The sequence below is a fragment of the Candoia aspera genome, chromosome 4 (genome assembly GCF_035149785.1).
Source record: "Candoia aspera isolate rCanAsp1 chromosome 4, rCanAsp1.hap2, whole genome shotgun sequence".
NCBI classification, from domain to species: domain Eukaryota; kingdom Metazoa; phylum Chordata; class Lepidosauria; order Squamata; family Boidae; genus Candoia; species Candoia aspera.
The window spans coordinates 72,808,774-72,830,839 of NC_086156.1; the positions used below are offsets into that span (position 1 = coordinate 72,808,774).

At 38.4% G+C, this 22,066-nt stretch overlaps 1 protein-coding gene across 1 annotated transcript in view; it reads left to right on the forward strand.

The window, feature by feature from the left end:
• The first annotated feature begins 439 nt into the window (after nt 1-439).
• Nucleotides 440-22,066, forward strand: part of GPATCH8 (G-patch domain containing 8) — a 79,128-nt gene continuing 57,501 nt past the window's right edge. The window contains exon 1 of the mRNA XM_063300526.1: nt 440-546. Within this exon, the coding sequence (XP_063156596.1) occupies nt 502-546 (45 nt within the window). The 5' untranslated portion in view covers nt 440-501. The remainder of the gene's footprint in view (nt 547-22,066) is intronic.

Sequence of the window (22,066 nt, forward strand, 5' to 3'; positions counted from 1 at the left end):
TTTTTAGTTGTTGACAGACGTTATGCCAATATTGGCGATCGTATACTGATCTTAGCTACCATATATCGATCGTTCGCATGTGATATTCCTAAATTAGAGTTTCAATTTTTAACGGAAAATCTCCACTAAACAACCACCCAGGTTGCGACAATTTAGTTAAACTGGAATCTAGTCCAAATCGAGCGCTCGCTAGCAAGCAGAACACGAGCTGAGCCTTTTTTTTAACTATGTGTTTTAAAATCTTCTCCACTCCAGTTAAAAACAACAAGCAGCTCTGTTTTCGCTGCTTTTTAATATGGAGAGGGGTGGGGGCGCTGCTGGCCAATCACAGTCTTGGGAAAACCCTAAACTCAAAAAAAGGAAAAAAAAAAGGCGAAAGAAGCTCGGAAGCTGAGCGTTTGTGTGAGTCTGCAGGGGAGGATCGCCCTGGCTGTGCGCACGTCGAGTACGTACGGCCCCTCTTCGTCGCAGTCTCCTAAGGTAGAGGCGAACCGAAGGAAAATGGCGGATAGGTTTTCCCGCTTCAACGAGGACAGGGACTTCCAGGTACCGATACCCACGGCGAGAAATGGTGGCTGTATTTGTCTGTAACGTATAGGAGCCCTCTTTTCCTCCTCGCGTGGGTCTGAGGGAGATGGCGATGCCCCCTCCCGCCTTAAAGTGCTATTCCATGTTGTTGAGGCCTCTTTCTTCGGATCTCCGTAACTCGCCCTCCCCGCTCGTCTTTGGGGAGCTGTTTTGGGTGTTTTTCCTTCTGTCCTTCGTTTTTTTTTTTGATTAACGTTTCTCCTTCCCAAGTTAGATTTGCACGGAAGGCGTACCTTCCCAGCGGGATAATCTGGAATCTTTCTCTTTTGGGGTTTGGTTGGGAATGAGGATGCTCTTCCGCTTCACGCTTTAATCCAGTTTTTTAGAGACAGATCCTTCCTTCCTTTTCTCTTTTTCCTCTTTCATGCATACATCTGAATCAAGTAGGGTATATATTCTACTTTTAATCCCTTTAGCTATAGGGGATAAGGGAAGGAGAAATGTTTTAGGATTAGTAGCCATATTTTATTGGCAGCGCCTGTGTCTTTCGCCAAGGATTTAAATATTGTAGATTGATTGGAAATGGCCTCCTTTCCCCTCCAGCATAATGCTCCCTTTCTCCTCCTCCTGTTGTCATTCTCCCAAAGTAGAATTTCTGGATAATGAACTTTTCCAAATAATTACCTTTAAGGGGCTTCTTACTGTAGAATGGTTTTGCCTCCTGATCTCAGTTTAATGTAAAAACGGGTATTTTTTGGTGAAGGGAATGCTTTGGTAATAATTATCCAGAGATAGAGGAGATAAATGTGTTATTTAGTATTTTCTCTTCTCCTGTCTTCAGCATGTGAAACGACATACTATATAAGAGAAAAATAAGGTGCTGACCTTTGTTAATGGAGGAGGTCATCTCCTCCAAATATTGATGATCTTGCATTCTGAAGAACAGAATCCTCCACTCAGTTTTGTAGCTTTGTACAATCAAAATTCTTGCTGCCCTGATACAAATTGAAGAATGGTGATGGGAAAGCAAGGGTCAGCTATGTAACTTTTTTTCACATCCTGGGTATATCATTAATTGTCCTTTCCCAGTCTATAGGCTTAAATAAGGTTGCATAATTCTGTTTCTTATGTCATCCATTGCTTAGCCTTTTATGATTAGAGACTTTAAAATGTAATTGTCATGTGTTTTCTTTCAAATGGGGGGTGGTAATCACTTCTACAAGAACTTTTGAAGTTATATATTTACTTAAAATAAGTTTATCTCACTTTTCTACTTGAAAAGGATTATGGGCAAGCTCCTCTTCATTACTTACTATATTTTCTTGCTGGCCAGGAACAGATCTTTGCAGAAGGGGAAATTGTGGGAATACAGCAGCAGCTTAAAGTTGGCAGGCAGTTTGCTTATCGGGGACAGTTGTTTAGTATGTAGCAATAGAGATTGTTGGTTGTGTATTTAGGTGCCTATAATAATTGAAATCTTGTAATAGTGACTTGAGTTGATAGGCAAATAATAGTCAAAATTACATATTGCATAAAACAAGACGAGCATCAAGCATTTGAGCCTTGACAGAGATTATGAATTCTCTTGAAAGACCTTTTTTGCAGCCCAAATAAGCACAATTGTTTCCTTCTGAAATAAACATCTAGATGCAGAATTTATATTTACTTTTTCTTTCAGTTTTTTAAAATGTCAGTGTTTGCTAGAAATGAGTATCTTTATTATGTTATGCTAGCTTTGTGTTTGAAAAACACTGACTATTGTGTAGATAATATAAGTGTTTATTTGTTTTTTCTGTTCCCTGCATAAAAGTAAAGCTTTTTGCAGTTTTAAAGTACTGCATTATGCTGGATATCCCTGTAATAGCAATGGGGGAGGATGAATATTGACTTTCCTTTCTAGATGTCTGATGGAGGCTGAAATGTGTAATCTAGTTTGCAGCACATGAATAGGACATTTAGTTGAACACCTGCCTCCTTTTTCTTTGGTAATACCTTCAATAATGGACATGTAACATGTTCTGTGAGATGACGACAAAATTTTTGAAGATGGCAAAAACAGTTTTCTTCAAAAATTCAGCAGCAAGCTATTAATGCCAGTTTTACTGTAAACTTGTATCCAAAAAGAAACATCTATAGCTCTTGCGTGTAAGAAAAATGACATTGATATAATTTACATAGATTTAGTTATTTTATACATGCTTCACAGTTAACTGCTATTTAAATACTGACATATATCTCACATATTCAACTGATTACCAGGTTCTTTATTCTCTTGAAATTGTGGTATAATTATGAGTATAGTATACCTTAAAAATGTACTGTGTAAGTCTTTTAAGTAGAGACATTTGAAATTTGCAAATAAAGACCTTTATTGTGTTGATTTTCTTTCTTCTTGATGAAATGTAATATGTTACTAATTGGGTCTTATTCTCTGGTTGTTTTACTTTGTACTTGTTTTCTAACTGTTCCTTGTATTCCCTTACGATTCTCTTTGAAGAGAGCAAGGATACAATCTCTGATGATCTAGTCTTACAAAAAATAACTCTGGCAGTATAGAGCTTCAAATTAGCTCTCCAAAGAATGCAAACATTAGAACCTGTCTGCAACACCTTAAAGCAGCTGCAGGATCATGTCACACAGCCCTAAAAATAACGTGTGTAACTCCTGTACCTATATTGATACAGATTTGGATATTTAAAGCATTTAATAACTCTGGTTAACCTCTCTGCATAAAATTATGAAGGAGGAGCCTGCTAATTCTAAGTTAGAAATATAATATACCAGGTTTCATCCCAATTGTTACTCAAACTCAGAAGCTAGTAGATAGAGATTCATGGGTACAGCTCTTTAATAATGTTTTATTAGAGATACTAGAAAGCGGTAAACAGCCAAAAATCAGCACCTACCACCTGCAAGACTCAAACTACGTTACACACACACACACACACACACACACCGGACACAATTTTGTACCCCGATTGTGCATCCTAATGACTGAAGAGCTGGTCCCTTCTCAGTGGGAGGAGTGGTTGACCTCTATGCATTGTTATTGTAGCAGACCTGTCTGGTCTCAAGCTCTTTGCATCTGACTGGATCTTCTAGCTCTCACATAATAGTAGTGATGAAATCTTGTACGTATAAGCAGCTACACTGGCTTCCTATAGGATTCAAAGTGCTGGTTATCATCTACAAAGCCCTGTATAGAATAGAAACAGATTGTATGTGGGAGCTCCCTTCATCCCTCATGCTCCAAAAAGGAGGGTACACTCTGGGTCCCTTCTCTGAAACAGTGTCACCTTGTGGAACCCAGGAGGCTTGCCTTCTTGGTGACAGCTACTGCCCTTTGGAACAATCTCCCACCCAATATACTGTATGGCTGGCCCCGACCCTACAGGCTTTAGAAAGGCAGCCTCTTTCTCCAGGCATTTGGGTCTGGATGAACAGAGCTCCCGTTTGGTAGGATACATTTATTTTTTCAAATTTTATTTACAAATTACAAGAAAAATTGACAAAACATCTAAATACCCCCCAAAACTAAATACACTAAAAAAAAAAACATACACACTTAGCAAAACAGTTTTTAAAGTTGTGGGAGGGTGATTGTATGGATTCTGGAATGGCCAATTCAAAGCCTGGATCTAAATCCCATTGAGATGCTGTGGGGTGATTTGAAACCGGCTGCACATGCAAGAACCCCTCAAACATTGCACAGCTGAAAAAAATTTGCATGCAGCAGTGGGGAAAAATTCCTCCCAGTCAATGTCAGAGATTGCAAAGTCAATTTTTCATACTTTTCTTGTTCAGTTACATCACGTTTATCTTTTTAAACATATATAGACATATCAATATTTTATCTTCATTCAAGCAGTGTAATGAAGATAAATATTGATATGTCTACATAGGTTAAAAAAGGAAAATATTACATGGGGTGTACTTACTTTTTCACATATACTTATCAGTAATCACTAGCTTACTAATAAATACACTACCATACTTTTCCAATTTTTCAGTATGATTCTTTTAGCCACCCTCCCATGCTCGATACAACCATAGTTCCTGATAAACAATCAGATTCCAAAGCTTTGGTATATAATTCAGCATCACATTAACATATTTAACATTTAATGTTTTCTCCATAAATCTACTTATACATTGACACATTACTCCAAAAATATATTAGATGATCAAATGACCATATCACATGGCTAAGTGAACCCTCAGTTTTTTTCCACCCTAGAAAATCTGACATCCATCCTTAAATACGTTTTTGTCTTTTGAACAAATCAACTTTAATCCCAGATCTGAAGATACTATTTTAACATTTTAAGGACATAAATTCATTAATGGGGCATTATCAGAGATTCTGGTTTTTTAGTCCATGTTTGGAATATCTCAGAAATGTGCACTTTAAAAATATTCTTGAGCTTTTGATAGAGATATGTTACAGGTTTTATTGTCATAAAGTCCATCATATAAGAGCATCTCAGGTGCCTTTGAGCTGGCCAAAGTGTCTGGTCCATATTGATCTGTCACAGGATACAGTAGATTTTAGTTCTGATTGCCATTACTTTGTTTTAGTGGCATGTACTGTTTTTCTTTTGTATTTTTGTTTAATGATTTTGTACACTACCTATGATCACAGTAAGTTGGATGGCCATAGAAATGTTCTAAATAAATAAATATAAAGTAAATGAAAACTGCCATAGATTCCTGAAAACAATAGGAAAATAAATATTTTGACTGGTCTTCCTTAACAAGGTTCATAACAATAATAGTGAAAATAGTAAGAATGTGAACCACTTTGGGAAGGACATTTATGTCCCATCTATTCCAGGACATACATAGATACACATACATACATTGGAACTTTCTTCATCAGTTATATTCTTATGGCTACTAAGATGGTTATTTGCCATAATTGATAAAAAGATGATCCACAATCAAGAGCAGATTGGTTGTTTGGAACTCTGATCTGAATTATAAGTTATCAAATTAATACTGTCAGGATAAAATATGAAAGGCAGTATGTTAGCACATTTATTGAAAAATGGAGTATATTTTTAAGATTTGAAAGTTCAATAATTGAGCTTTTAGAAAATAATGACTATATCATGACATTTTAGTGTAATTTGGTAGCAGATATATTGAGTATGCTCTGGGTAGAGACACAAGATATAAATTGTATAAAGGAATTGCACAGTAAAATTATGTAATTTATGCTATTCATTATTTTGTTAGCCATTGTTTCTGTTTTAGTTCTAAGAGAAAACTATGGGTCTTTCCAGTCCTGCCCCAATTCTTTTTATTTTGTTATTGTATGTTGTCAGTTTTCTTTTCAGCCATGTCCTCATTGATAGCTATTTGAATGGTTTTCACTCTCAGATTAACAAATATATCTTCTCTATTACTTTCCCCTGTGCCTGGAACTTTAGAGCAATACTATCTTTTTTCCTTCAAAACTTTTCTTAAAACTATTGTTTTTCATAATAATTATGCTATACATACCATAATTTCTTAGCAGGATTTTTCATATTCATGTTTTGTTGCCCTTGCCTTTCCCATTCATTTTTGGTTCTCTTATATCTCCCTTTCTAAAAATTTAGTTTCCGAGGTCCTTGGAAGAGGATCTTGCTATTTTTGCATATTTTATAATGCAAAGCACCCTGTTGTTTTACGAATATAGGTAGATCTGATTATATATGAACCTGTAGCCTAGTTTCTCATAATACCAGTCATGAGGCACAAACAGCATGTAGTATGCAAAATTTATTTGAGAGTTTTATAAGGCTGCCTAACTTAAACAGTTGGGAACCCAACTTTATATTACACAGTTCCTGGTGGGAACTCCAGTCCATTTGGCCCCAGTGCCCAAAGAAAGAACCAAGTTTTTAGAGCCTTTCTAAAAACCAGGGTGAATGCCAATCATAAATTGGGGAGGAGATCATTCTAGAGGGTAGGCATTGCAATGGAAAAGGCATGCCTCTTGGATTCTACCAGATGACATTACTTCAAGGAAAGGACCTGAAGCATGCCCATCCTATTAGAGCATGTGGAACAGGCAGTTCCACAATTACCCAGTTCTGTGCCCTTCAGGACTTCATAGGTGATGACCAGCACCTTAAATTGCACCTGGAATTCCAATTGATCCCTAAGGTCCAGCATCACAAGAGGTGCTCTCCTCTTCAACTCGTCCATGCTCAGAAGAATAAACCAGAATTCCATTTCTGTTTAGCAGATTTTTTTGGATTGTCTTCACATCTGTATTAGTGTTTATGCTTGGAAATGAATGTAATCAGTTGTTTAACAGTTTCATTAATTTTTTGAACCATCGAGAGTTTATTTTAAATCACATCTTCTCATTTGGCATATAATATACCATGAATTTTGCTGCATTAAAACTAAATGCTGGTTTACTCTTCCTCCAAGTTTTATTAGAGGAGAAGAAAGTAGTGATCTCACCACTTTCCATAGTTTGTTTTGCTTTGTGCATGAAATATTACAGTATGATTTAGCATTGCATGTGATATTACATAGGTCTCTGTACTAGTAAGCAGTAGCCTACTAGTGTGTGAAAGGTCCCCTGTGCAAGCACCAAGTCATGTCTGATCCTTTGGGGGGATGCAGCTTTCACGACGTTTTCTTGGCAGACGATAGCGGGGTGGTTTGCCATTGCCTTAGTCTTTAAATTCAGGTTGCTGGTGTATAGACAAAATAGAAATACTACAGTCTGAGTTTCTGTTAATAAATGTCAGCAGTTTGAAGACATTGCCATCAATTTGAAGATAATATGTCCTTCCTCAAAAACTCTCTATAGCCACGGTTCCCAAACTGTACTGCAGTGCCCCAGGGTGCCGCAGCAAACTCATAGGGGCATTGCGGGATCCCGAACTACTTGCTTGAGGTAGTTCATAGTTTTAGCCTAGGGGCACTGTGAAAAAGTTACTGAGGCACTCAGGGCTCCATGAACCAAGTCTGGGAACCTTTGTTCTATAGTCTCTCTTTCTTTAAATATGGCATTATGATGTAAAAGAGAATAACAAAATGTACTAACCTATCTGCTAATAAGTCAAAATTACTTATTAGAAGCCTAAAAGATAAATATGACCAACTTCCTTTGAGAGTAGATTTTCTTGGTTGGATCCTCTGGAGATTTCTGCTTCCCTCTTGTGATCAGGCAGATTACTATTCTTTAATACACTTTAATTCATAGTTTATTTTGTAATATAGCCTAAAACAGGGTTATTTGAACTATAAATTGTTCCAGTGTGTTTTAAATGTAGCACTATTTGTGTATACTTTAATATTACAGCCTACTCACCTTCATTCTGTTTTATTTTGTGAATAAGTACAAAGTAAGATGATCATGAATATAAACATTGGCACCTGTTAAAGGGCAATGACAGGTGTTCAGAAATGAACACCTAATGGTTCAGAGTTGGAGATGTTAGCTCAGCTGTCATAGGTGTGGGTCTGTGGCATAGGGTCTGGGTACTTGAGGGACTGCTGGTCTCTTTCTGTATGTTCAGTGAGGTCAGCTAGAGTGGGCATGCTATATAGTTTCCTCAATCAAAGGCTTCAGATAAACTGACAAGCAGTTTAACTTTAGATCCTCGGTTTCTTCAAGAATTTTGTAAAGGGTAAACTGATCACTGGAAGTATGTTCCTATGTTTTCAGTGTCCTTCCCTTCCCGTAGGAACCTGCATATCTTCTTTAATTTTCAGTATAGAATCTGCAGATATTATAACCAATAATGTTGCCTAAATCTAACTCAGTTTGCCAGCTGCCACCTCCTCCTCCTCCTCCTAACTTCAACAACAGCCCCTTTCCCACCTTCAGTTGATCTACAGATTGAGCAGTTTTGTGACTTATCTCAAGTAACCTCTCATTTGGCTAGAGCATCACATTTTAACTACTTCTCTCCTTTTGTACTGTGATGACCCAAAATCCAACAATCAGAACAAGTAATATGACTTCTACCCCCTTTTTATCTTCCTTTAGACAATTTAGATAAATTTTTAACTAATTTTACGCCTAGGCCTAGCTTTGGGGAGGCATAAAACAATATATTCTGGACTATACAAATCAAGATAAAATGAGGATACATGATGTAGGCAGCATCCCAAGAGAGTTCTGTTGGACTGCACAGATTTATCTGTGCTTGCAGGTTTTATACATAAAAGGTTAAAAAGGACATTTGTTTATTTGAAGTGCTGCAGTGTCAGGCTTTATTCTGTCCTATTCCTTTGGTAAGCAGAATATAATGGTGAATAGGAGAGCCATCTTCTATTGCAGCATTAAATCTTAAGCTGGTGGTTTAGTTTTTCTTCTCAGGATTAGAAATAAAGATGATATTCCTGCCAAACTAAAAATATTGTGTGGTTTTGATGTAGTCTTGTTAAACAAAGGAAGATCACAGCTTGTAAATTTTTTCTTGTAAAAATTGTGACATTGTACAAATATAGATTTTTATAAAACAGGGACTAGTCCAGGAAGTCACCAGGAGTCAATTCTGACTTGAAGACACCCCCCCCCCCATATCACCAACATGGAGTTTGCTTTTTCCATAATGGCTGTGCAGTGAGCTTGTTTTTATCAGTTGTTTATCATAAACTGAAGTCTCCTTCTGTGATTGGTCACTGACATGAAATCTTAAGAATATATGTGAATATAGGTGTGGGTTTTTTCCCTCCAGTATGGGTTAATTTACACTTAATTAATTGAACCACATCTGCCATCTTTATGCAGTTTGAAAGGATCATTTTGCAGCTCTTTATTCCTTTTTGTTCTAACCACCTTAAATAATTTGGGGCTTTAATAAATATCTGTTGTCATTAGTTCCCCTAAGTCTTTTATGAACAAATAAAAAGTACTGTTTTCAGTACATATCTTTGTGGGACTACATCATTTACATCCCACCATTGCAAGAATTGATCATTTATTCCTTCTCTCTTCTTTTTGTTACTTACCTGGTTCCCAATTCATGAAGAGAGCTCTTCTCTTAACCTATTGCTAAACTTGCTCAGGAGTCTTCCTGAAGGGAGTTTGTCAAAAGTCTTTTAAAAGTCCAGGTAAATCTGTCTGATACATCAGCCCTGTACAGTATATACACTTGTTGATCCTAAAAATACTCCAAAAGAATGAGACAGGAACAAGCTATGCTGATTCTTCTTTTTGCACTGCTGTTTAATTCTTCAGGAAACAAGAATTCTGTCTTGGCCCTTTCTAACATATTCAGAAGTGTTTATGTCAACCAGACCATTTATTTCACACATCAGCCGGGTTTCAACAGAATTATAGCCATAGGAACAGAAAACACATCTATAGACTTTTCTGTCTCCATGGGAAACCAATTTAATAGGTCCTCCAACCTGGCACAGGTTTGCAGGGAAGAAAGAATGGATGGAAATTAAGCGCTCATCCTCTCACAGTTGGCTGTGATTTTTGAAAATTGATTATAATACATTTCTGTTACATTCTTCCTTAGCACTTACTGTACCAAACCTATGATACTTTGGGGGAAGAAGGGCAGTGGCGAGATTGGATGGATGGATGGATGGATGGGATAAGCTGGAGAAGTATCTTTCAGCTGGATCCTCTGACTCCCTTATGTGATTGTTTAATGGCAGGCGATGTTAATACTAGACTTGATGTAAATGACAAAACATTCATGTACTTCAGTAGTGCACCCCCCTCAGTAATAGCCTCATTCACCTCCGTCCCTGTTGTTCTAAAGACTCAGGAATTAAATGGGGGTTATTTCTGATGTTAGGTAAATTTTATTTTATTTTAAACAGAATGATTGAGAGGGACTGGGAAGGCCAATACATCTACTAGGGTGGTGTAGTTCAAGTAATATCAATTGTCTCCTGGTATCTTCAGTTATATTCAAAACAATTTCCCTCTCAAGTGAGAGTTAACCTAATAGAAATTATCTTCCACTGATCATAAAATTAGGCATAAAAGTCTCTGTTCATCAACAAGACCTATTTAACAATCCTATCTGGAGAAGTTTGGAGATTTAGCTTCTATAAAGAAGTGGAAAATCCATTTTAATTTGTCCTAATTTGGATGAAGCTCTACAACTTCTGTACTGAGCTATCTGCTTTGGCTGTTTTACATAATTTTCAGCTCTTAATCCCTAGTGTTTGGATCCTGGATAAAGTATAATTTGCAGGCTAAGAGTAATTCTAAGCTTTCGTTTAACCACAAATGCACTGAAGTTAGGGTTAGGTTAATTGAATGATTTGGGGCCCACAGAGTCACAAGCATTTGCCATCTACAGGGTGTTATCTGAGAGAAAAAAATTATAAGGCCCCGTTACAAAGAAAAATGCTGCAGACCCAGAAGAGGAACTGGAAAAAATATGCAGTGATAGTAAGAGAAACTAGTTCCTCTATGTTCTGGTGCTTTGTAGTCTCTGTCTTCCCAAGAGATGCTGTAGAGACACACTGTATCTTTTCCCTTGAAGCCCAGGACAAATATGTTCATGTTGTATTTTGTGGTGACACAAAGGTTCTCTCTTTACCCAGCTTTGCTCTGGCACTGTCATAAGCTGGTCCCTGTGTTTCCCCCTGAAACCATTGAACTCCTTTTACAGCTAAAGAATGGCAAAGGAAACTTCATCTTGGCCAAACTACTGAAGAGAGAAACATGGACGTATGGGCACCAGTAATGGCATACATAGACAGCTCAGTACAGATTTCAGCAGGCTGGACCAGATCCGTTACTGTTCCATTATACAAAAAAGGATGCCCTTGTGAAAAATTAGTGGGTTGGCTGTTCCAGGCTTGCATTTTGGGAGTAGAGTAAGCTTGTTTTAGGGAAGAATGGTCAATACTTGATCACTGCCTCCTTTTCCATCATTTAGTTGACAAACGTATTTTTCATCTTCAGTGAAAAGTTTACGTTGCTTTCATCAATCCTAAATCAACTTTTGATTCAGCCCCCAGATACAGACTTTGGGAGAAATTGGCCGCTTCCTCCATTGAAGTCTCCTCGTTTTGATGATGAAATTGCATTAAAACAACCCTGCAAGTTCATTGTGGCCCTCCAGGAGCTTTTGTTCTCTCCCTTTCAATTCCTATTGAAAAAGGAGTGAAACAAAGATAAATCCTAGCAACTATCCTTTTAAACTTTTATATTAAATCTATGGTATAGTTTTATTAGAACTGGAACTTCAGCTCCTACATTAGCTGATAAACGTGTCTCAGTTCTTTTGTTGTATGTGGTGGAGGCGGCTGCTGCTGCTGCTGCCTACATATCGGGCTTGAGACAATGTCTTTGGGCACTAATCCTCTACTGTAGAAAGGAAACCTAGCCATGAACCACGGGGAAACAAAACTTTCCATTTTCTAAATGAGCTGTGATTTAGCACCACTCCCGGGAAAATAGATGGTGATTGCATCAATCAGTGCAAGGTTTTTAAATATTTGGGTGTTTCCTTTCAAGTCTCAGCTATTTGGAACAACGCTTAAGGATTATTCAACCTGAGCGATTGTTTTGCAAATGCCATTCTGTGTTATGCAAACTGAAATGGTAACAACTATGTCCTGGCAGCAATACAAATATATAAAGTGAAGGTCATGAATCATTTGGCCTACAAAACCTGGCTCTTTTCGAGGCTGTCCAGTCTAAATTAAGTACGTTGTTGTGATTCCCCAATATGTTCCAAACTCCCTATTAAGACTGAAATCAACTTTAATATCCACAGAGGCTTGCATGTGTCTTTGCTGCTTAAAATTTTGGCTCCAATTAATATTTTTAAGAGCTTGATTTTACAAGAAAATTTTTATATCATTTTGGTTGATAGGTATTAATTTAGAACTAACATTTTGCAACTTTTCTGCCCAATACCTGGCTTTGATTGGCTTTGATAGCCTGGTCTGAGCTGAAAGTGAACTTTTTACATAGAACTGCAGAAAGATTTAAATTATAATTCCATCCAATTTAGGGTAGATTTGTAGGGGAGATCTTTTTCACATACATTGCTAACATTCTGTGTCCAACTCACAGGAGAGCTCTTCAGCCAGATTTGATGTTTGTCTTCATCCCTGTTAGAAGGGAGATGTATCCCTTTGCAAATGTGTTTCTGCCCAACAGGGGAAGGTGAAGCATTTGTAACTTTGCTTTTATACTGTCCTTTTTATGCAGCCTGTGTGGGGATTTATAATAACCCCTTTAATAATAGTCCTAGAAATTAAAAAGAGGACATTCTTCTGTTCTCAGCCATCAGATTAACTGTGATTTCTGAGTTTTGAATTTTGCTCAACTGTCACTAACATTCTCTGTGCAGTATTGTACTCTACTGTTTTGTACAGTATCTGTGTCACTCCATTTTAATTTATTTTGTGTATTTCTGTTACAAAAGTATTGTGGTCTCTATTTACCATCAGACCCTTCAGGTGAGGATATTAAGTAAACACGTGAAATTGTTGATAGGAAAAAATGGAACTCTAGATAGCTTGATAATTTTTTGTTATAGAAGCAGAACTAACTGGAGCAGAACAAAGTAGCACTGTAAAGGGGAAAAGATACAAATGGAGAAGTGGTGGACCAAGGACTAGGGCAATTAGCAGTGGATTCAGAAAGGGAAGCGTTGGTTTGTGGAGATTCTGAAAAGGAAGACGTTTGACTATTTGGTTGCTTAGATGTGGAAAAGAAGGGTTGAAAGGAACTGAAGGTGATGACCTTACTAGTTCAAAACACTCTCCCTGTAATAATATGAATACAAAAATGAACATAGATATTTAGGAGAAAATTGTTGATTGGGGATATGGAATTATGTATAAATAAATATTCATCAAATATTCCCAATGTGATTTATGGTAATTTATAAGCATGAACAAGATGTTCTGGTGAAATATTTACAGTTATAAAAGGCTATGTTAAAAAAGCATGGTCACAAAAATAATACTGGCTGGATAACTTCAAGCTATTCACTACCCCTCAATCCACCCTACTTCACAGATTGTTGTGGTGGTGATAAAAGATGCCTTGGAATCCTGGGGGAAAAGGCTGATATAAATAATACAAGTTTAACATTTGACAGTGGTTTGAAAAAAATAAAAGCATCCTTCTCTATATAGCCTGCCAGAGCCATAAGTTTGGGCCAGAGTTTTTTTAAAAGTTGCTACCCTTCCTTGCTTTCCTTATTTGTCTTGTTTTTCTTCAGTACTGCAGACCCTTACTGCGTGCCTCACTCTACCGCTGCCCAAGATCCTGCCCCATTTCACCCCACCTATTTCACTTGTGTCAGCCACCATCATCTCCAAAAGCCCATGCTATTCTCCTGCTTGCCCTTCTCATTCAAGCTGCTATTCATAATCACTCCTGGCTTTTCTGCCATGCCATCTCTTTTTTTCCTTTACATAAGCACTTATTGTGGTCTTTTTGTTTGTTTGTTTCCTCTGATACTCATTGTCACACTTCTGCCTTACTGTTCTCTTAAGTCTTGCAACCAGATCAGGCACTCTGGTAATAAGAATTGAAATAACTGTCTGTCATAGTGTGATGAGGTTCTGTTTTAGTACTGGAGGTGTATTTTGGTTTGTAAGGATGGCAGTTGACACAGATAAACACGACAGTGGACACTTTTATGCTTTTTTACAATATATAGTGAAGCTGTTTGCAACAGGTATTTGCAACAGGTATATACAACACAATCCCAGTGTAAAGTTTACTCCTAAGTCTCTCTCCCAGAGACTGTTCTCTAGTTCTCCTGCTAACTGCTTCACTTCCTCCCCCTTCACTCTGTCTCTCTCCCCATTACTGGGCTATCAGAGGAAACAAATAAACAAAAAGACAACAATAAGTGCTTATCAAGAGAGAGTGAAAAGAAAGGAATGTACTGGATTTACTGCAGTGTGCTCAGCTTGACTCCTGCTGGATCACTGAACTGATCACCTTTTTCTCTGCTGGGGGAAGAACCTCTCAGGGTCTTCTGCCCAGTCCTTCCCCAGAGACCAGGGCTTCACCAACAGCCAATTCCCTCTTTTCCATCTTGGGTCTTGGGTGAAGATGTCGTGTTTCTGGGACTTCACCTCCCTTGTTCCAGGGAAGCCACCCGCGGACTCTTCTTCTCCCTCTCCATCCAGGAACCTATAAATGCTCCACACACCCACATCACTTCTCTCCAAATTTTCTCTCCAGCAACTCTGTTTTGCAGTCTTTCTCTTCCCTTCTCTAATTTTGGGTCAGACAGACAGCATGTCCCCCAGCAATTGAAGAGGTGAGTGTCCTCCCAGGGCTCTAGTCCCCAACACCTATATACCAGGCTGGATCGATGGGACTGCTGTCTCTGCATCTCCCCACAACAGCTAGGTCAGTTCATCAGCCCTCATGACAGCAACAGCTGCCCTTCAGGGCCAGAACGGAGCTGCTTTCCCCTTTTTATTTTAGAAATGGGGTTTATAAGCTGGAAATAAATGGAATTGTTTATTGTAGTATTTACATCTTTTACTATTTAATATTAAGCTACGTAATTTTTGTCCTGGTCCACCAATTTTTTGAAGTACAACTCTCAGCAGAGCACTTAAAGGCAAAAGTGGCCTTGAGCTCGAAGTAACGCATTCATGTCATAACTGTAATGTAGTTTACTTGGTTTTGGGAGACGGCAACATTGATACCTTAAAGATAATCACAGGTCACAAAAGAATAGCTGGTGTGCCAGTCAGCTGTTTGGCAGCTAGGAGTGCAGCAGTTACACTGAAGCTGGCAGTCTCTGTGAGGCCTGGAAGCATTGGAGGCATTCAGCAATGTGTCGTTCAGAGCAGAGGTGCTGTGAAAAATTAGGAGGCTGTGGATCCTTCCTGGCAGCTGTGATGTTTGGCAGCAGTGGATTTGTTAAGTTTTCAGAAATCACCAGTGAGGTGTGCAAGGCTGCTCAGCGGGCTATATGCAGCCTGTGGGCCATATGTTGTGCAGGCCTCATATAGCGTGATACAGGAACTAGGCTACTCTTTTTGCGGTTTATGTTTCCTGCTAAATGTGGTGTTGAACTCTGTAACTGGGACCAGGTAATCAAAAATACATCCTGTACTGTTGTAAACCTTCTTACTGCTTGCCTTGTTAAAAACTTGAGCTTAAAATGCACCCAATATCTTGGATATTGTGATGGATTGCTGTACATCACAAACATACTACTACTACTACTACTACTATTACTACCACAGTATATATCTGAAATATATGCTGAGTAAACATGCATACTAACTGGTGCTATCACAGAATACATTTGAAAGTCAGTGATTAGCTTAAATCAGTGATGGCGAACCTTTTGGGTTCAGCATGTCAAAAATTTGGAAAATGCCTAACTTGACTCTGCTGGCATACCACACCTCTCCCCCCCCCCCCCAAGAGAGAAATAATTCTTTACGTATTCATTTATTTAAAAAAATCCAATCCAATCGTGTGTGGTGCGGTTTGAGTTACCAAAGAAACTGATCGAACAAAAGGCATTGCAACTCCCTCCACCCACCTATCTTCTCCCCCATCTCTGCTCTTTTGGCCGTCCTGCTTGCCACACCCTGGGAAGCTGCAGCCCACTGGGAAGCTGCAGCCACCCTAGCCCAGTCCCATCCGCCCTCGCCACTCCCGAGAGCTCTGCTGCCCTGCCCTCCGCTGCCCCAGCTCACCTTGCCGTCTTCTTGCTCCCTTTTGCATGAAGCTGGTTCCTGGAGAAGCCGCTTGCAATTTGCTTCTCCAGGAACCAGCTTTACGCAAAGGGGCAATAATAATCCCCAGCTCACCTATTGCAAAGTGGCTTTTCCAGGAACTGGCTTCACGCAAGAGGAAGCAAGAAGACAGCAAGATGAGCTGGGCTTTGTGCGAAGCCAGCAAAAGCATGCCCCTTCACTCAAAGGCGCCCTTCACGCCAAGGTGCACCCTTTGTTGTTGGGTGTTGGTGAATGCTGGCGTGTCACCCAAAACGTCGTGGCGTGTCACCTTCTATACACATATCATAGGTTCGCCATCACTGGCTTAAATCATAATGAGCTATTTTTTAGCTCTGGATTGGTCTATTATGTGTGCTCAAGAGTTGTGATTTGTTAACCATGGATTATGGATTGGTACATGTTTTGGTGGGGTTAGGGTTTTGGGGGTTTGCCAAAAGTGTACCAACCTTTTGGGAACTCTTTAAGAAGCAAAGAATCAAGACTCCCAGGAATTTCCATTTCAAAGCAAGATTTCAGCATTGTGGTCTCGAGTAGCTCCGCAAGGCCATAAATATAAAGCTGGGGGAACAAGTGTATCTTTCTGTTGGTCAGTTCAGTGCTGGTTAAGAGAGCTGGATTAGGAGTGGGAAAATATGCTAGCAGATAAATCTTAAACAATACTGACTCTTGAGGCTCTCACATAGTCATAACCATCAATGCTATTTTGTGAGCTCAGAAGTTTTGGATTGTGAACCATGTATATTCGTAGACTGTTATGTGAATCCTCCAATTGTAACTTATTCCTAAATCTCAATTAACAAACTATGATTTATGAACTTGACCTCATTCTCATCAGAAGTATAAAATGAACAAAAGAATTCTATACAGCAGATCCCCAGTTTAAGAACGAGTTCCATCCCTAAGTCTTTCCTTAAGTTGAATTTGTAAGTAAGTCAGAACAGTTATTTAGCATCAATTAGTCAAATGTTTGTTGTAGTATATAATATATATTTTACCTTTCTATGCATATAAAACACTTCCAAGTACACTAAAACATCTTAAACATAATAACACACAAAGTAGTATTGTGTGTTTAACCTGAAACATTGTACTTAACTCGAATTTTTTAATATAATAGTCTTTATGGCAGTCCTTTCTTAACTAGGAGTCATCTGTAAACCGGGATGTTCTTAAACCAGGGACCTGCTGTATTCATTATGATGAGGTCCTTGGAGAACTGATAAGATAAAAATAAAATACACTGCTCCATACAATCTACAATTTTATATCTCTGAGCGTTCATTGTCCACATGTTTTACCCTGTAGAATTTGTATGTTTTTGTAGGAACTCATTTGTGAAATTAAAGATTTCTGTTGGATATTTTGTACACCAAGAACAAATGTTGAATGTAAATTACAACCAGTAGTATCTAATCCATAGATTCCCCACTCATACTGTTCATGACGTGACATTAAGTAACATCTATTTGAAGAAGTTCTCAGAACTTTCTGAGCAGCGGTGATTGATTGGTGAGAGAGCAGCTGCAAGCATGCAGGGCCAGGAGTAATTGGCAAATAACTTGAACAAGAGTCTGACTACAAGGGAGGGGTGCAGTGAATACCACAACACACAACTCCAGTCTTTTGAGCCTTCATTTTTCAGCTTCAACAGAAGTAAAGTAAGGCTGCATTAAAGAAAATATTGCTAAAATAGAAAACAAAAATAATTATAGAGTAAGAAAAATAAATAGTTAGACGTTGGTAGGCATGGTTACCACCCTAACACATTCATGCAACCACCCTGCTTCTTTATTTCTTTCTGTCCCCTTTGTTCTGTTTTCTTACATACTTCATGTGTGTGTGTGTGTCTGTGTGTGTGTATAAATAATTATGCAATATTAAAAAACGAAGAAAAACAACCAAGAAAAACAAACAGGAAAAAGAGATGAAAAATAAAATCTAATATATAAGCAAGGAATTTACAAAAGTCACATAGGTTCAGGTTTGTGATATAAGTCTTAAAAAGCATTCCTCTGAATGTATAGGTAGTCCTTGTTTAGTGACCACAATTGGGACTGGCAAGTTGTTAAACAAAGCAGTTGCGAAGTGAAAAATCATGTGACCACAACTGTGCTTACGATTTTACATAGGGCAACGTGCTCTGACTGACTGTAATGGTGAAGACATGACAGAGCGAGACTGTGAAGGTAATCAATGTGGGCATTGGTCACAGAGTTACTTTTTCAACCCCGTTGTAACTGTGAACAGTTGCTGTCTGAGGCAGTCGCTAAGCGAGGACTACCTGTTTACACTCTGGATATCATCTTAATAAACACTATCATCATAGCAGGAGGGTTAGTGGAAAAGTGAAAAATTCTTAACAATGACAGAACAGTGATGCTTGCTTTAATTTTGTCTCTCCCTTCTCACTTAGAGAACCTTTGCTAAAGTGTCATGGCCAGCTAGAGCTCAAATCTCCTGCCTAGTATGAAGCCTAGAAGGAATAGGGTGCTCATAAAGGTATTTATGGCAGTTGCTTAGGTAGCATTTTTTTCTTCCGTTTCCCAGGCTCCTCATTTTTCATATACATATCAGTGAGAAGATAAATTATAGCAAAAATTTTGTGTTTATGTCTTTCTGGTACAAATTGGTAAAAAAGCAACAGCATTTTGCATTATAAGTTGTTCATTTGGCAATGAAGTGAATTTACTAGCTAATGCTTGCATATTGTTTTGCTTAAATTTGCACAGTGCATTTACAGCAGTAAGATAAACCGGGTCTATTTATGCCATTTGCTCTCTCATGGTCAACCTACTTTACAAAGCTGTTGGGATATAAAATTAGGAGTGATCCCCTCATATGCCTCCTTGAGTTCCATATAAAAATGCTCTCTCCTCATATTTTACCCTTAGGTTTGCTAAAATTTCAGCTTTTAAAGCTCTAGGGCCACAAAACCAGACAATAATACAGAAGTTCATTGATTATGAATTATAGTATATTTCTAGCCTTGAACAAGTTTGTAAGATTGCCATAGTTGTTAGCCTTTAATTTGTTCCCCTTTGTTTTTATCATCTATACCAGAAATTCTTTCATTCCCTGAATTGTTGGGTCATTTTTTGATGTATTTCTAGGCATGCTAGAATTAAATGTAATGAAGCAGCTGACAGTACAATCCGGATGGCAACACAACATGCAATCTGACATGCATTTGTTCCATATGTATTAACGGTTGGTTGCATCTTTAGGCCTAGATTGATGATGTAACGTTAGGCACAGTGGTTTAGCTAGAATAATATCCTAGAGCTTGAATCCTTTTATGGTCCTTTTCAGGAAGTTGTCTTGGCAGAGCCATGGATTAGAGTAGCTTTATTATTATTATTACTTATCCATTGAATCATGTCTGATTCTCAGAGACTGTCTGGACAAGTCCCTGCAGTTTTCTTGGCAAGGTTTTTCATGAGTGGTTTGCCATTGCCTCCTTCCTAGGGCTGAGAGAGAGGGACTGGCCTAAGGTCACCCACCTGGCTTCGTGCCTAAGGTGGGACTAGAACTTAGTTGTTGATTTATTCAGACCTTGTTAAAAAAAAAGCCATTAAATTAAAGTAGCATAGAAATTTTGGAAATCTTGGAAATAAATATTGAAAGGAAGGATCCTTCCAGTCGGTGAACCAATCTTTATTATGGTCCTTGATCAAAGAGATAAGAATAGAAACAAACATTGGAAACAGGCAAGAAAATAACAAACATATTCAGTACATATTCAGCAATAATTCTTGCTGTATACAATAACAAATAATCAAGCCAGTTGGCGTAGAGATATTAAATAGCATGCTTTCTAGTTTTTGAGGGAAAAAGGAATGTTGTTGAAGGCGCCCTCTGCAAGTGCAGCACTGGAGCTACCCAACTGGTGTAGCTGCTGCTAGGTAGCCCTTCGTTCTTCCCAAAGCTAGGCTCAGCTTATTTCCCTCCCTCAGAAGGGGCATGAGAGTTATTAGTGTCCTGGCTGTGCCACAGAAACCCAAGGAGCACTCAGTTTTCCCCTATCCCCCACCTGCTGAAAGAGGCAGACTGGCCATCAGACCCAACACACAGGCATCCGTGCTAGCATCCCAGCTAGGTGGTTGGCCATACCCAGCTGTTTGACAGGTGTAACAGCCCACACACTAGCCTTTTCAAGGATGTGCCAACAGCCTTGACCAGCCAGATTAGTCCACCTTGCCTCACCCACATCCTCAGCCTAGAAAAAGGAAAGCCAACCCAGAGAATGTGTAGATGAACAGGAGAACAGGAGACATAGGAAAGATGGCTGTTGGATGAAGAATTGGGAAGTGATGTCTGGGCAACTTCAGCAGTGACAGGCAAGAAACAGGGCAGTCAGAACCAAAAGCCATGGTAAGCAGCCCCAATTCTGCTTGATCTCTGTGGAGCTTGGCTTCATGCTCAGTAGCAAACCTGCATAGAGCACAGTTTGGAGCCTGACCTAGAGCCTGGCAGTAACTTTGTTTCATAACTTGATTTAGTTAAGGAGCAACCTAGCTGAGGCTGCACAAAATCCTCAACATGTGCAAGAAACTCTGGAGGGAGGCAAAGAACTGTCTGCCACTTTAACCTATAAGAAGCCCTATAAAAAAGGGCTAAGTAAGCCAAAGCCTAAAGGTCTGTTTACACAACTTAGTACAACTGGGAGAGTGAATTTAACCCTGTCCAGCCAGGGCAAAATCTTTGTATTAGAGAACATGTGGAATAATAAAATACTATGTAAAGCTGTCACCCAAGCTGTGGTGTATCCAGTCAGGGCCAAAAGAATCCCCTACGTGTTTGCATGGATCAAGTGTCACATTTACTTAAAAGAATGTGAATTAACAAAAGGTTGGCTCATTTGCCACATTGACAGTAATTGACAGTTTCAGATCTGCACAGAATAAGAATATATTCAGCAGATTTACCTGACCTATTCACTAAAAAGGGAGCAGAGCCAGTGTCAAGATAAAATGAATAATGCAAGAGATTGTGATTGTGATTCACTGTTTTGACTTTGTTCCCCAAGGAGAATGGTGCAGTATCTTTGGAGCAATGCTGAGGAGAAAGCATTGAAACAAGCTAGTGTGAATGCTCTGCATTGTTCCAAGGTCAAAAGCTTACTCAGTTAACTTTCTTTTTCTGAAAAGATTCCGAAATCTTCCAGAAAGCTGATACCTGCCAAGAAGCTCAGATATGATTTCTGTCCACTATGAAAACTTCACTGTCTGAGAATCTCTTTAGCACTCTGACATTCCTGAGAAATTAGACAGTTAAGGGGATAAACCCAGAACCTAAATCCTAACAGAAAAAGAAATATGATTTTAAGGAATTATTAAAAAGCCATATGCAAGCTCTGGTCTCAACCTGAATTACATCTGTTTCTAAACAGTTTCTATGCTGCATTAGGGATTTTTACAGTGTGTATGCTTAGTAGTGCTCCCATCATTGTTCAAACTAAACGTTGTTTAAGTATAGTTGGAACTGATATTTTTCCTTTAAGATGATTCCAAAGAAAATTTTCCACTTTTAGAAATTGATTTAGACATTGATTAGTTCATAAAATTATTAAGTAGTATAATGAACCCAAATAAAATTAGACAACTAAAATCAAATCTAAAGTAAACTTTATTTTAATTCTAAATAGAATCACATTCTGATTGAAAATGATTCTAATTAGGAGTTTCTTAATAATTTCAGTTACTAGGGGGGGAAAACTAAATACAGCATGTACATTGGTATATAAAGACTTCCTTAGCTTTATTTACTGAATCAGATATGCTAAATCAAATATCCAAAAAATTGCAGTAGTTGAAAATCCTGTGGCTTTAGGCAATATTTGTTTATTTATTTAATCACATTTTTA